Here is a 13,959-nt window from a genome sequence, read left to right as displayed (position 1 = left end):
TTGTCAGATACTGAGAGGTATTACTGCCAAGGAAATTCTCTGTTGGGTAAGCCAGTTTCGGCACCCAAATTGTACTTTGATATTGCTTAATAAGAAAACCCTTAAACAGTTGCATCAGTTTTCCCACATTGAGTTTTTCCAAGGACATTAGTCCAAAAATAATGGTGTCATATGGCATGTTTGTTTCTGTTTCTTTTAGTTATTGATCTGTAATATGTTGAGCATGCACTAGTGTTTATTTTCAGTATTTACATTGTAAATAACTTGTTAAGAAAAATAACAAGTAGGTAGGAATAAATCAGATAAAGTGCATGGAGGGTTTCTAACTAAGTAAACTTAGAAACTTCAACATGGTATCAGAGGGTGATTGCAAATCACAGGAGGACTAAAGGACATCAGTCGGGCGGAGAAATAGCAGCCCAAAACAGCTGTCCCGAGGTGATAGAAGTTGTTTCTAGCAGAGCAGCAACAAGGAAAGGTGACACAGTGCCTGCATCATCAAGGGTGAACCGGTTATAGGCAACACAGAGGCTAAGGAAGGCAAAAGAAGCCTCACACAGAGCCACGCAGTAGCTGGGAAGGATGACACAATTGGCTGAGGAGGCCAGGTTGCTGGTGCAGGGATTGCGCAAAGCCTAGGAGCTCTCACCTTCAGGTTGTTGGGGTTTAGAAGGCTGCGGGAATATTGCAGAGTGGAGATGGTGAGGTACTGTATTCATAACAGTACCTAACAGAGCAAGGCCAGAGGAGTTGCTACTGACGGTTTCTAGCCAAGGAACCCGGATCAGTGGTGCGGTTGCACAAGACGATCAGAGTAGGGGGCATCTCGACTGCGATAGAAGGATTTCCAGGAGGGAAATCAGGACTCAGAGGAAGTCCAGAAGAGAACTTCCAAACGGGAAGTAGAGACTCAGAGGAGTCGAACAGAGAACTTCCAGGAGGGAAGTTGAGGAGCATCATGGCACTACACGGAGTAAGAGACCAGGATAGACTGGATGGAGCATCGAACTTCGCAGTCTGGAAGGCCAGATCTTATCCGTACTTGACAGGAATCGTGTCAATAACTTCGCCTTGAAGGTAATAGCTATCCTAGTCGACCCCAATGATAATGACAGGTACAAGGAGGCGATACGAGGGCCAAGAGCATTATCTTTGATGGGGTCAAGGATCATGTAGTACCACACCTAGCCGAGAAGGAAACGGCATTTGAGATATGGGAGGCTCTCAAGAAGTTGTACCAGCATACTTTTGTGCAGAAAAGAATGTTGCTTGAGAATCAGTTGAGGTCGTATCAGATGAAGAAGGGAGAACTAATTGACACCTTCCTCGAATGACTGAATGAGATCCGAGATCAGTTGACTACTATAGGGCCAACACCGAATCAGGAGCTGATGGTGAGGACAGCCCTGAATGCTGTCTCAAAAGACTGGGAAGTATTTGTCTAGAGTATATTGGGCAAAGGGACACTTCCACCTTAGGACGAGATGTGGGCAGCTCTTCACCAGGAAGAGATCAGACGACAGTCGAAGACGGGTAGCAACAGCAAGGGAATCAAAGTCAAGCAAGAGGAGGAAGATGTGGCCCTAGCATCTGAGGGAAAGCAAGAGAAGTGGAAGAAGAAAGATCTCTCCAAGAACAAGTGCTTCCACTGTGGGGAGTTGGGTCATTATGCAACCTAGTGTCCAAGGAAGAGGAGTAAAAGAGAGTCTTCCGAGACTAAGGCAGCGCCAGCACAAGCAGAGAAGGAAGCTTTGACAGACGATGACTGTGCCATGAGTGCACACGCACCACTTGAGCGGAAGTGGGGAGACATCGAGTTGTGGTCAGGCGGACTACAGTCGATGAAGGGCAAGATCCTCGAGGTACCCAGCCTCTTGGATTAGACCTTGCTACGGGAGACCCGAAGAAGAGTAGTAGGACTAGCTGAGTCGGGTAGACACAGATGCGGATGGAGCAACAAAGAGAGCTACAGGCGATGAGGGGCAAGATCCTCGAGGTACCCAGCCTCTTGGATTAGACCTTGCTACGGGAGACCCGAAGAGGAGTAGCAAGACTGGCTGAGTCAGGTAGCGACAGATGCGGATGGAGCAGCAAAGAGAGCTACAGTGCAGGAATCCCGAGACAGCGCAAGGCTAGCAAGCTGCAGCAGTGCGAGAAGCACAAGAGTGTTGCACCAGTGCAGGATGGCACAAAGAGGTGTGCAACGGTGCGAGATGCAGGGAGTTGTTGCAGCAGCGCAGAGGTCAGAGAGGGAGCACTTGTCAGCAGCAGAGGGAGCTTCAGCATCAGTGGGTCACGGGTGTCTCTAGCCCAACAGAGAGGTTAGATTGGGAGATCAGTTACTTACTTCTCAGTAACTGAGTTACAATGCAGCACTGGGCAACACGATGCAACTTCTCTCTACAGCGGGGTTTTCTAAGAGAGATAGAATTATTGATTCAGAGATGCAGCTCAGGGACACTTGAGTACAGAGAGATAGAGAGGCGGAGATAGTACCAAGAGAGCAGTGCAGTAGCTAAGGAGAGTGATGGAGAGCCTACTAGGGCTCACGTAGGGCCACGCAGAGGCAGTCGAGAGCTACGCAGAGCCTCAGAGAGGTCAGCGTTGCTGACGCAGAGGGCCAGAGGGCAGACGCAGGGCCTCCCAGGCCTAACGCAGACCCATCCGGGGTGACGCAGGACCAGCGTGAGGTAGAAAGGGGCTGACGCAGTCCAGAGAGAAGTTGACGATGGGGTTTCTGGGGCAGATTTGTGCTGAGTAGCTGTCAGAAGGATTATCCGAGGTTTCAGCCAGGAGATTTGTCAAAAACTAAGAGGTATTACTGCCAAGGAAATTCTCTGTTGGGTAGGCCAGTTTCGGCACCCAGATTGTACTTTGATATTGCTTAATAAGAAACCCTCAGATCGCTGCATCAGTTTTCCCACATTGGGTCTTTTCGAGGACATTAGTCCAAAAATAATGGTGTCATATGGCGTGTTTGTTTCTATTTCTTTTAGTTGTTGATCTGTAATATGTTGAGCATGCACTAGTGTTTATTTTCAGTATTTACATTGTAAATAACTTGTTAAGAAAAATAACAAGTAGGTAGGAATAAATCAGATAAAGTGCATGGAGGGTTTCTAACTAAGTAAACTTAGAAACTTCAACATGGAGCATCATTTCGGGTTTGGCCCAAGGTGTGGGCAGGGAAAGTCAAGAGCTAGCCCTATGTGGACCCAGTTGAGGAATGTGGACCCAGGTGGGAGAAATTATGAATGGGGTTATAATGAGTGGAAAGGGGGCAATATATGTGGATGAGGGAGGGTGACCATGCAACCAAAATCAGGGTTTCCCATGTAGTACCATCCCTAAAGCCAAATGGTCAGTAAAAGAGATCCCACGGGACTAGAATCCAAGGTTAATACCCAAATGGGGTCTAGGGGACAAGAGCACAAACCTTTGAATCCCCCCATTAATCCATGCCCAGAAGTGTCCATGATAAGCAAACTACGATACTCAATTACCAAATAACAAGGCATACCTTTAGGTTCGGGAGGCCCACCTTCAAACATATGATCATGACAGATGGGTGACGACCCACATCACTGGCTCATGTGGCGGAAAAATGGCACAACGAGCTAATTGGTTGTCGGCTGAGGACTATCATGGAGAAATAAATTCTCCTAGGGATATCACACAAAACATGGTGGGTAAGAGACCACACTTGCCTGATGTGGAGGCCTAGAAGGGAAGCGTTGAGGCCTCATGCGCCAAAAAGTGAGAGTGAGGGCCTCAAAATCAATGGATAACAGTGGGATGCCATCCAAATGCTGCAAAACATCTCAAAACCCCAATTTGGGCTTTGTGGGCTCCAAATGGTCTCATGGGTCTCCAAATGGCTCAAGATCATGTCGATGCTCCATCAATGAGGGCTAGAAGATGACACATGCCCTCCCATGTCTCCCTGGAAAAGACAAGACCTCCTTTGGGCCTTGGATCAACTACCAAGTGTCGAATGCAATGTGTGGTCGGTTAGGCAACATGGTCCAAGTGCATCATCATCTTTGTATGGTCGGGGCATGAACAAGCAGTGTGGTGGTGTTGAAGAGGCCCATAGTGTGGCAATCAATGCTCTACAATGCTAGAGGCCCATAACTCTCAAAGCTCACGCTACAAGTCCCATTATGGCTCCCTGAAGGGCTTGGATCCCATATAGGGAGACCAAGTCCAAGATGAAGACCCACCTGCAATCCTGTATAAGAGCTAATGTGTCTCCTTACCTTCCAATACAATAATTCATTAGTGAAATTGAGTAAATAAGCTTGCTAATCAAGGTCAGAAGTGGACACTTCATAGTGGCATGCCCTTCCAAATGGCCTTTGAACACGCATTACCTTCCTTGATAAGAGAGGTTAATGATGGACCCTATTAGGTGGTTTCAACCTCTAAGGGAATGGCAGGTCCATGATATATCCATCAAATGGCAAGTATCATGTGAAATAATGATGGAACAGAGTGGGGAAAGAGGGAAGGCTCCAAGCCACATGCCATGGTACAAGGGTAGCAATGTTGAGGGAGACCCAGAGGGAGCAATTGTGGTATATGAGTTACCTCAGCCTTTGTTTTTCCACCTTTCTTCATATATCTTTCGCCTTTTACTGATGTTTCTTCTTTTCACTGCTTGGGGCTCAAAGGGATGAGAGCATGATGTGTAAGATGTAGCAATGAATACCCCCTTAAGGTTGGGTAGTTCATCGCCCACCAGCGGTTGGACAATCATGGGTTCCTTAATGATGTAGGGGGCACTCATAGGCACCCTAGCAACCAGGGTGATACCCATAATGATAAGGGCTAGAGTTCATATTTCGCTTTTGTCCACGCACTAAATTCTTTTGTCCCAGCCATCTTTTCCATTTTGTGGTACATTTCTTGTTGTATGTGGCCATATTATGCTTTTAACTTTCTTTTTAGTTGCATCAACCTCTAGGGCATCATTCCAGGCCCAACCCAAAGAGTGGACAAGGGGAGGGGAAGACTACCACCTTGTGGACCCAATGACAAATGTGGACCCAAATGAGGAAAATGTGAAAAGGGGTTGCAATGAGCAGAGGGGAGTAAGATATAAGGTGTCAGGAAGCAGGACCACACAACCAAAATCAGGGTTTTCCATGTAGTGCCACTCCTAAAGCTAGTAGCCTGTAGAGGAGATCCCAGTGGACTAGGATACAATATTATCCCCCAAGTTGAGGTAAGAGAACAAGAGTACAGTCAAAGCCCGTGCTTTGTGCCGAATCCCCCCACTAATCCATGCCCAGACGTGCCCAAGAAAAGCAAGCATAAACACCCAATTACATAATGAAAAGGCATATCTTTGGAGTTGGATGGCCCACCTTCAAACATACGATCATAACAGATGAGCGAGGGCACACAATGACTAGCTGAGGTGGTGGAGGATAGTGGCACATCAAGCTATCAGCCAGCTGCAAGGAGCTGCTGGCTGCTAGCTGAAGACAAATCCAAGAAAAAAAATTCTCCTATAAGGGTCACCCACTGGTGGTGGGTAATAGTGCCTATTAAGCCTTTTCACTGCTTACACAGATGACTTATGTTGGTCTTGATTATCTTAATGAATGTTGTTGAACCACTAGATACAAATTCACATTTCAAGACATGTGAATCAATAGTTTTCCTTAATCTCATAATATCATTTTCTTGAATTGCAATCTGCTCTCATAAGTACAGTGGCATGGAATGGTATTATTTGGTTATGATTCAGCTAGCCTAAAACAGAATGGCACCTTCAGGTTAGTTTCATGACACACGAATTAATTTGTGCAAGACATTTTCCAATTTCCATGTATAATTTGGATAAGCACTTCTTGACCTAAGTTAAACACTTCCGAGCTTGTTCACGTTGGTAATTTGATATACGTCACATAAGCACTTCCTATATTTTGAGAATGGTTATCAAATTGCCTTGGTCAAGCCTAGCTAGAAGAGCATCCCCTCTTACTACATGACTTAGCTAAATTTAACCCTTGGAAAAACTCTCTTAGGTTAGGAAGCCCCTTTCTTAGCCTTTAAGTAAAAGACAAGGCCTCCGAGGTGATAGTAGGTGGCTTTTCTGATAGTTGGTCCTTGGCTATCCTGCTAGGGTTAGGACTTTTCCTCTTACGTGACAGTTTGAGTTGCAACATGGACGTAATACTATTAAATGTGACAAATCTCCTAGTCTCATAAAAAATCATGAACAAGTCTAATTATGGAGTTTTCCTCGAGAAAAATTTGTTTGATATATAGTTCAGACTTTAAATAGAATTGATATATTCCTAGGAAATCTGAAACTAAATCGCCCACATATGTACTTGCTTCATATGAAAGTATTGCATTTATCCTTTTATATGGGGCCTCGAATTTAAAAAAATAGAAATAAAATTTTACAGGAAACTAACCTATCACCAGAACTTGCTCTTGTGTGTGCCTGAATAACCCAATTGTAAGTCTCTGTGTCTGGTTTCATAAAATCTGCAAAATTCCCAAGTCAATGATATACTACCACCACTTTTAACAATGGCATGTAAGAATACTTGCATCCTAATTAACAATTTTATTGAAAAAAAGTACAACAACACTAACATCATAATGACAACATAAGCTTGGATGAAAGTATTTACCTTAGACTAACTAATTATAAACACACATGTCAAGCCATAATATAATTGCATAAACACTAAAACCCTTCTGAAAAGACGACCCCATAAGTTTTGATACGTTTAGGATAATATGAAGAAAGAAAGGCAAGAAAATTATCACAACCAAGATTTTAGATTCTTCAATTTTAAATCTCCACCTTCCACTAGAATATATTTTATATTTTTATTGAATTGCACATTAAAGATGGTAAAGTCTATTGAGAACAAGGGAATGCATCATAGTCCAGACTCCACTGTGAAGCCCTAATTATCCCTTTTTAAAGGCCATGTAGAATAGAACAGATTTTTTTTAACCGCCTACAAGACCTGTTATCCCCCAAGTGGTAACTGCCTTAGAGGCACCCTCACTAGGGTGTTATGTTGCTGATTTGCATGAGCTCTCTTGCTCAAATTCTCCAGACTCAAACAGTTCCCTCACTTTCTCCTTCAGATGTGTGATTGTGCTAGCTCAACTGTGGTATACCAAAGCTCCACCCTTACTCCTCAAATAATAGATGGACCTATGGATGGTACATTATGGTTTCGGCATGCTCTATTTGATGTTCCATGCATCTGTTTCATACTTAGATGTAGTGCTATAAATTCTAAGTCATGCCATGAAAGTGAAATGAGAACCGATAATACTTCATAACACTACAGTTTTATTATTCTCCTTGTACTACCACCAGGAACATAAATTTCCTTTAGAAGTGCCGTCATCTCTCATGACTACTAGGAAACTGGCTGAGGTAAAATCTTCCACATCCTGACCTTACTTAACACTTTCCATTTTACCCTTTCACTCCATCCCATCCATAAAAATAATTTAAAAAAAGAAAAAACACTTTTCCCATTCATGTATGACTTGTCAAAAATCACCAGAAAGGTCTAAAGGAAGAAAGCCCAAGTCACTAAAGCCAAAAGGGCTAGAGGTGGAAAGCCAATAAAGTTAAAAGCCAAAAATATAAAGTTTGAGCAATGCCACATCACTATGAGGCCAATACCCCTAGTCCCATGCTTGTCCATGAATATCTAAAGAAAAAGGGACTTGTTCAATGAAATTAACACTTACAGTAAAAGGAAAACAGGTGGTAAGAAACAATGTCGAGGAAAGGCAACTCAATCCTAAGCTCCCTCTTAAAGGCTTCCATACATAAATTCCTCTCTTGAAAGCAAATTGATCAAAGTTATAAGACCTATACATCATATCATATGACTTTCAGGGTGATTACAGGAAGTTTTCCCCTTGCCCTTTCCATAATTATTCATCACAACACCTACATTTTACTTGAGGATTGTTACTCACCAAAATGGGTAACCCCATATGAGAAAAAAAATTCTCCTATCTTGGATAGTGAACCGGCTAGCAGCCCTACAAATTGGCACATTGATGATGATATGCCAGTTCCTCCGCTATCTGCACCGATCATACACCTCTCACCACCCAGCATTCCTCTTGGATAAAGGTGGGCTACCACTCAACAGGTACTTTGATCATTTTGCAATTGGGTGCTTTTAATTAATGGTTTCGGCATTTAGTATGGATGAAGGAGTGATCTGGATGATTGACTGATCTTGATAGTAAACTTGTTCACTCACCTTACCAGGGGGATTAATTCATAGCCCTGGTCCAGTGGCACGTCCCCTAATGACTTAAGGTTATAGGAGGGGCACTACTTGGAAAACTTGGATTGAAGTAACGTGCACATATTTCCTTTTATATTAGCATTTTCCATGACACATTATCTCCTTGAATATCATCTCCATTCTTCGAGTTAATTGTCATTGGTTCATTGGGATTTGGCACTCTTATCCACATCTTTGAGTCGGGTCGGATAACATTGCCCTAGAGGTTAATGCAGCAAAAAGAATTAAAAGCATAAGATGGACACAATGAAAGAAAAAGAAAAGTTAAAATGCAAAAGATGGGCGGGACATAAGTTAACACTTGGGAAAAAAACCTAGCATGAGCTCTACCCTCCTCATTAGCAATCACCCAATTCTTGAACTCTTGATGCTCTAGCTCATCAAAAGGAACCCTTGCATGTCCCAACCCTAATGAGCAAGAAATTGTCTCATCCTAAGGGGTAAAACAAATGCTATATCATAAAAAGCAAGCTTTGATCCTTGAGCTATGCACCAAAATAAAAACAAAATAAAAAATATTACCTAAAAGAAGTAAAAGGTGCACCAAAGGGGTGGAAAAAGAAAAACAAGAAGGGTAACGCATGCCTCTATGAGTACTCCATCTATCACATCTATACACTTAGGATGTGGACTCCCATTAGTTGGTCGCCTAACCATAGCACTTGGCCACCTACTTACACGAGCACCTATGGATTGAAAGGTTGACCTTGGAAATGCCACCTCCCCTTGGGGGTTGGAAGGACCTAATAGATAAGATAAGATAAGATATTTTTATTAATGTCCAATGAGTGACAACAAAAGTAGGTAACTAGGAATGAAGGATACATCCAATATGAATACAATGTGGGAGTGCAAACGCAAATCCTAGAAAATGCCAAAGCTAAATCTAGGATAAAGTAAGTAAAGAAGAAATACAACAATAGGACAAACTCATAAACATATATATAATTGGATCAAAGGTCTTGATGATGTAGGATACTAAGTGAATAAGTCCAGGGTTGGAAGTCGATGATGTCAAGAATGCCCGAGTCCCATACCTGACAGAGAGGGGGGCGATAGTAGTGTTGGCTCAATATCAGAGTCCTTTAGATCCAATAAGGAATTTGGCTACATGAACCTAGGGGTGATGTAGGAGCAAGGGAATCTCCTAACATCTGAGGCCCATTACCCACCACCATAGGATGACACCTATACGAGAATTTTTCTCCTAGATTTGTCTTCAATTAGCAGCCAGCAGCCCGTTACAGCCACCAAATAGCTCGATGTGCCACCATTCTCCACCACTTGAGCCGACCATTATGTGTCCCCACCCATCTGTTATGATCATATGTTTGAAGTTGGGCCTTCCAACCCCAAAGGTATGGCTTTTCATTATGTAATTGGGTATTTTTGCTTGCATATCATGGACACTTTTGGTCATGGATTAGTGGGGAGATTTGGCGAAAAGAATGGGCTTGGTTTGTACCCTTAATCCCTTATCCCAACTTGGTGGTTAGTCTTGCATCCTAGTCTCGTGGGATCTCCTTTATTGGTTGTTAGCTTTAGGAGTGGTGCTACATGGGAAAACCCCAATTTTGGTTGCGTGGTCCTGCTTCCCGACACCATATTTATCACTCCCCTCTACTCATTATAACCCCTTTTCACATATTTCCCATCTGGGTCCACATTTGTCCATTGAGTCCACAAGGAGTTATCCTCCCCCCCCTTTTCCACACTTTGGGTCGGACCTAGAACGATGCCTCGGAGGTTGATGCAACTAAAAAAAAGTTAAAAGCATGATTTGGCCACTTACAATAGAAAATGTACCATAAAATGCAAAAGGTCATCGGGACATAAAAATTTAGCACGTGGCAAAAAGGCAAACATGAACCATACCCCTTATTAGTATGGCCATCGCACTGGTTCCTAGGGCCCCTATGTGTGCCCCCTGCATCATTAAGGAACCCATGATTGTGCCAACCCCTAGTGGGAAATGAACTACCCAACCTTGAAGGGGACTCCCATTCCCTGGAGCCCCGAGTAGTTAAAAGATAGAAAAATCAATAAAAGGTAAAAGGCATATAAAGAAGGGTGGAAAAACAAAGGTTGGGGTAGCTCATGTACCACGATTGCTCCTTCCTAAATCTACACACCCATGTGTGAGCTTCCCTCATTATAGTTACCCTTGTACCATGGCATGTGGCTTGGGGCCTTCCCTTCTACTCCACTTTGTTCCACCATTCTATCACATGACACATGCCATTTAACGGATGCACCATCGACCTATCACTCCCTTGGAGATCGAAACCACCCAATAGGGTCCTTTATTAACCTCCCTCTTGAGCTTGGGGACATGTATACATTCTAAAGCCCACTTTCAAGGGCATGCCACAACGAAGTGTCCACTTGGGCCCTTGATTTGCAAGTTTATTTAATCAATTGTTCTAATGAATCGTTGTACTGGAAGGTGAGGAGACGCATTGGATCTTATACAAGATTGCAGGTGGGTCTTTATGTTGATTTGGGGTAGCATTGGATGTGCTCTAACCACGAAATTTGGTGGAGAGGTTGGTGCACATGAGATCTTCAATACCCACAAAGGGTTTGAGCAGACTCTAAATAGTTCAGGAGATATTAAAATAATTAATATTTTTAATGGAGTCCCTAAGTCTAAACTTAGGGAAAATAAAATATTAATGTGTATTAATATGAATCTGTGTTAGAATGGTCCAAAAGACATGGATCAAGCCAGATCTAATCTTAGTCGTTGATTAGGGACTTAATCTCAGTCGTTGATATGTCAAAAGGAAAAGTATAAGAGAAGGCTTGAGGGTCATTTGGAGAATACACCAGAGTGATTAGTCATTCTATTCTCTAGAGCGGGGTTTGCTAAGAGAAATAGAATTAGTGATCGGGAGTTGCAGCTAAGGGGAATTGAGTATAGAGAGGCAGAGATAGTGTCGGTAGAGCAGCACAGTAGCCGGGGAGTGGCATAAAGCCAACCAGGGCTCAGGCAAGGCCATGCAGAGGCAATCGAAAGCTGCGCAAAGCCTCAGAGAGGTCAGCGTTGCTGACGCAGAGGTCCAGAGGGCTGACGCAGTGCCTCCCAGGGCTGACGCAGACCCATCCGAGGTGACGTAGGACCAGCGTGAGGCAGAAAGGCGCTGACGCAGTCCAGAGAGAAGTTGACGATGGGGTTTCTGGGGCAGACTTGTGCTGAGTAGCTGTCGGAAGGATTATTCGAGGTTTCAGTGAGGAGATTTGTCAAAAACTAAGAGGTATTACTGCCAAGGAAATTCTCTGTTGGGTAGGCCAGTTTCAGCACCCAGATTGTACTCTGATATTGCTTAATAAGAAAACCCTCAGATCGCTGCATCGGTTTTCCCACATTGGGTTTTTCTGAGGACATTAGTCCAAAAATAATGGTGTCATCTGGCGTGTTTGTTTATGTTTCCTTTAGTTGTTGATCTGTAATATTTTGAGCATGCACTAGTGTTTATTTTCAGTATTTACATTGTAAATAACGTGTTAAGTTAAATAACAAGTAGGTAGGAATATATCAGATAAAGTGCATGGAGGGTTTCTAACTAAGAAGACTTAGAAACTTCAACATGGTACCAAAGCGTGATTGCAGATCAACGGAGGACTAAGGACATCAGCCGAGTGGAGCAAGAGCAGCAGAAAATAGTTGTCCCGAGGTGACAGAAGCTATTTCTAGCAGAGCAGCAACAAGGCAAGGGTGACGCAATGCCTGTGTCATCAAGGGAGAGCCAGGAAGAGGCAGCGCTGAGGCTAAGGAAGGCAAAGGGAGCCTCACGCAGAGCCACGCAGAAGCTGGGAGGGCTGACGCAGTTGGCTGAGGAGGCCGGGTTGCTGGTGCTGGGATTGCGCAGAGGCTAGGAGCTCTCACCTTCAGGTTGTTGGGGTTTAGAAGGTTGTGGGAATATTGCAAAGTGGAGTTGGTGAGGTACTGTAGTCAGAACAGTACCTGACAGAGCAAGGCCAAGAGGAGGGAGTTGCTACCGAGGGTTTCTAGCCGAGGAACCCAGATCAGTGGTGCGGTTGCACAAGACGATCAGAGTAGGGGGCATCTCGACAACGGCAGAAGGATTTCCAGGAGGGAAATCGAGACTCAGAGGGAGTCCAGAAGAGAACTTCCAGACGGGAAGTAGAGACTCGGAGGAGTCGAACAGAAAACTTCCAGGAGGGAAGTAAAAGAGCATCATGGCACTACACCGAGTAAGGGACCAGGATAGACTAGACGAAGCGACGAACTTCGCAATCTGGAATGCCAGAATCTTATCCGTACTTGACAAAAATCGTGTCAAAAACTTCGCCTTAAAGGTTATAGCTATCTCAGTTGACCCCAATGATAACGACAAGTACGAGGAGGCAATGGCGGGGGCCAAGAGCATCATTCTTGATGGGGTCAAGAACCATGTAGTACCACACATTGCCGAAAAGGAAACGGCATATGAGATGTGGGAGGCCCTCAAGAAGTTGTACCAGCATACTTTTGTGTATAGAAGAATGTTACTTGAGAATCAGTTGAGGTCGTATCAGATGAAGAGGGGAGAGACAATTGACACCTTCCTCGGAGGACTAAATGAGATCTGAGATCAGTTGACTGCTATAGAAGCCACACCGAATCAGGAGTTGATGGTGAGGACATCCCTGAATGCTATCTCAGAAGACTGGGAGGTATTTGTCCAGAGTATATTGAGCAGAGGGACACTCCCACCTTGGGATGAGATGTGGGTGGCTCTTCGCTAAGAAGAGATCAGACGGCAATCGAAGATGGGTAGCAGCAGCAAGGGGATCAAAGTCAAACAAGAGGAGGAAGATATTGCCCTAGCATTTGAGGGAAAGCAGGAAAAGCATAATAAGAAAGATCTCTCCAAGATCAAGTGCTTCCATTGTGGGGAGCTAGGTCATTATGCGACCTAGTGTCCAAGGAAGAAGAGTAAGGGAGAGTCTTCCGAGACTAAGGCAGCGCCAGCACGAGCAGAGAAAGAAGTTTTGATAGACGATGACTGTGCCATGAGTGCACAAGCACCACTTAAGCGAAAGTGGGGAGACATCAAGTTGTAGTCCGGTGGAATACAAGCGATGAGGGGCAGGATCCTCGAGGTACCCAACCTCTTGGATTAGACCTTGCTACAGAGCCCCGAAGAGGAGTAGCAGGATTGGCTGATGTGGGTAGAGACGGATGTAGATGGAGCAGCAGAGAGAGCTACAGTGCAGGAGTCCCAAGACAGCGCGAGGCTAGCAGGCTGTAGTAGTGCGAGAGGCACAGGAGTGTTGCAACAGTGCAGGATGGCACAGAGAGGTGTGCAACGGTGTGAGATGTGGGGAGTTGTTGCAGCAGCGCAGAGGTCAGAGAGGGAGCACTTGTCAGCGACAAAGGGAGCTTCAGCATCAGTGGGTGTCTCTAGCCCAATAGAGAGGTCAAATTGGGAGATCAGTTACTTACTTCTCAGTAACTAAGTTGCAGTGCAACAGTGGGCAGCACGATGCAACATGTTGAGAGGAGGTGTAGTGTGGATGCAGTGCTGGGAGAAAGGACCAGCAGCAGCACGGATGCAAAGGGAGTTGTCGTACAGATGCAGCAGTGGCAGTGGCAGAACCATGGGCAGCAGTATAGGATACAGCAATGTAGAGA

At 44.5% G+C, this 13,959-nt stretch overlaps 1 protein-coding gene across 5 annotated transcripts in view; it reads right to left on the bottom strand.

Moving 5' to 3' along the window:
• PTAC3 (plastid transcriptionally active 3) overlaps positions 1–13,959 on the bottom strand; it is a 461,439-nt gene that overhangs the window by 305,409 nt on the left and 142,071 nt on the right. For all 5 annotated transcript variants that reach the window (XM_089383741.1, XM_089383742.1, XM_089383743.1 and 2 more), the window contains exon 5: positions 6,432–6,504. In XM_089383741.1, the coding sequence (XP_089239867.1) occupies positions 6,432–6,504 (73 nt within the window). The remainder of the gene's footprint in view (positions 1–6,431; positions 6,505–13,959) is intronic.

This window comes from Pinus tabuliformis, chromosome Q (assembly GCF_031772625.1).
Source record: "Pinus tabuliformis cultivar Carrire ecotype Pingquan chromosome Q, CPIR1, whole genome shotgun sequence".
Lineage (NCBI taxonomy): Eukaryota > Viridiplantae > Streptophyta > Pinopsida > Pinales > Pinaceae > Pinus > Pinus tabuliformis.
The sequence above is the reverse complement of the archived record's forward strand: the minus strand, read 5'-3'. Positions and strand labels throughout refer to the sequence as shown.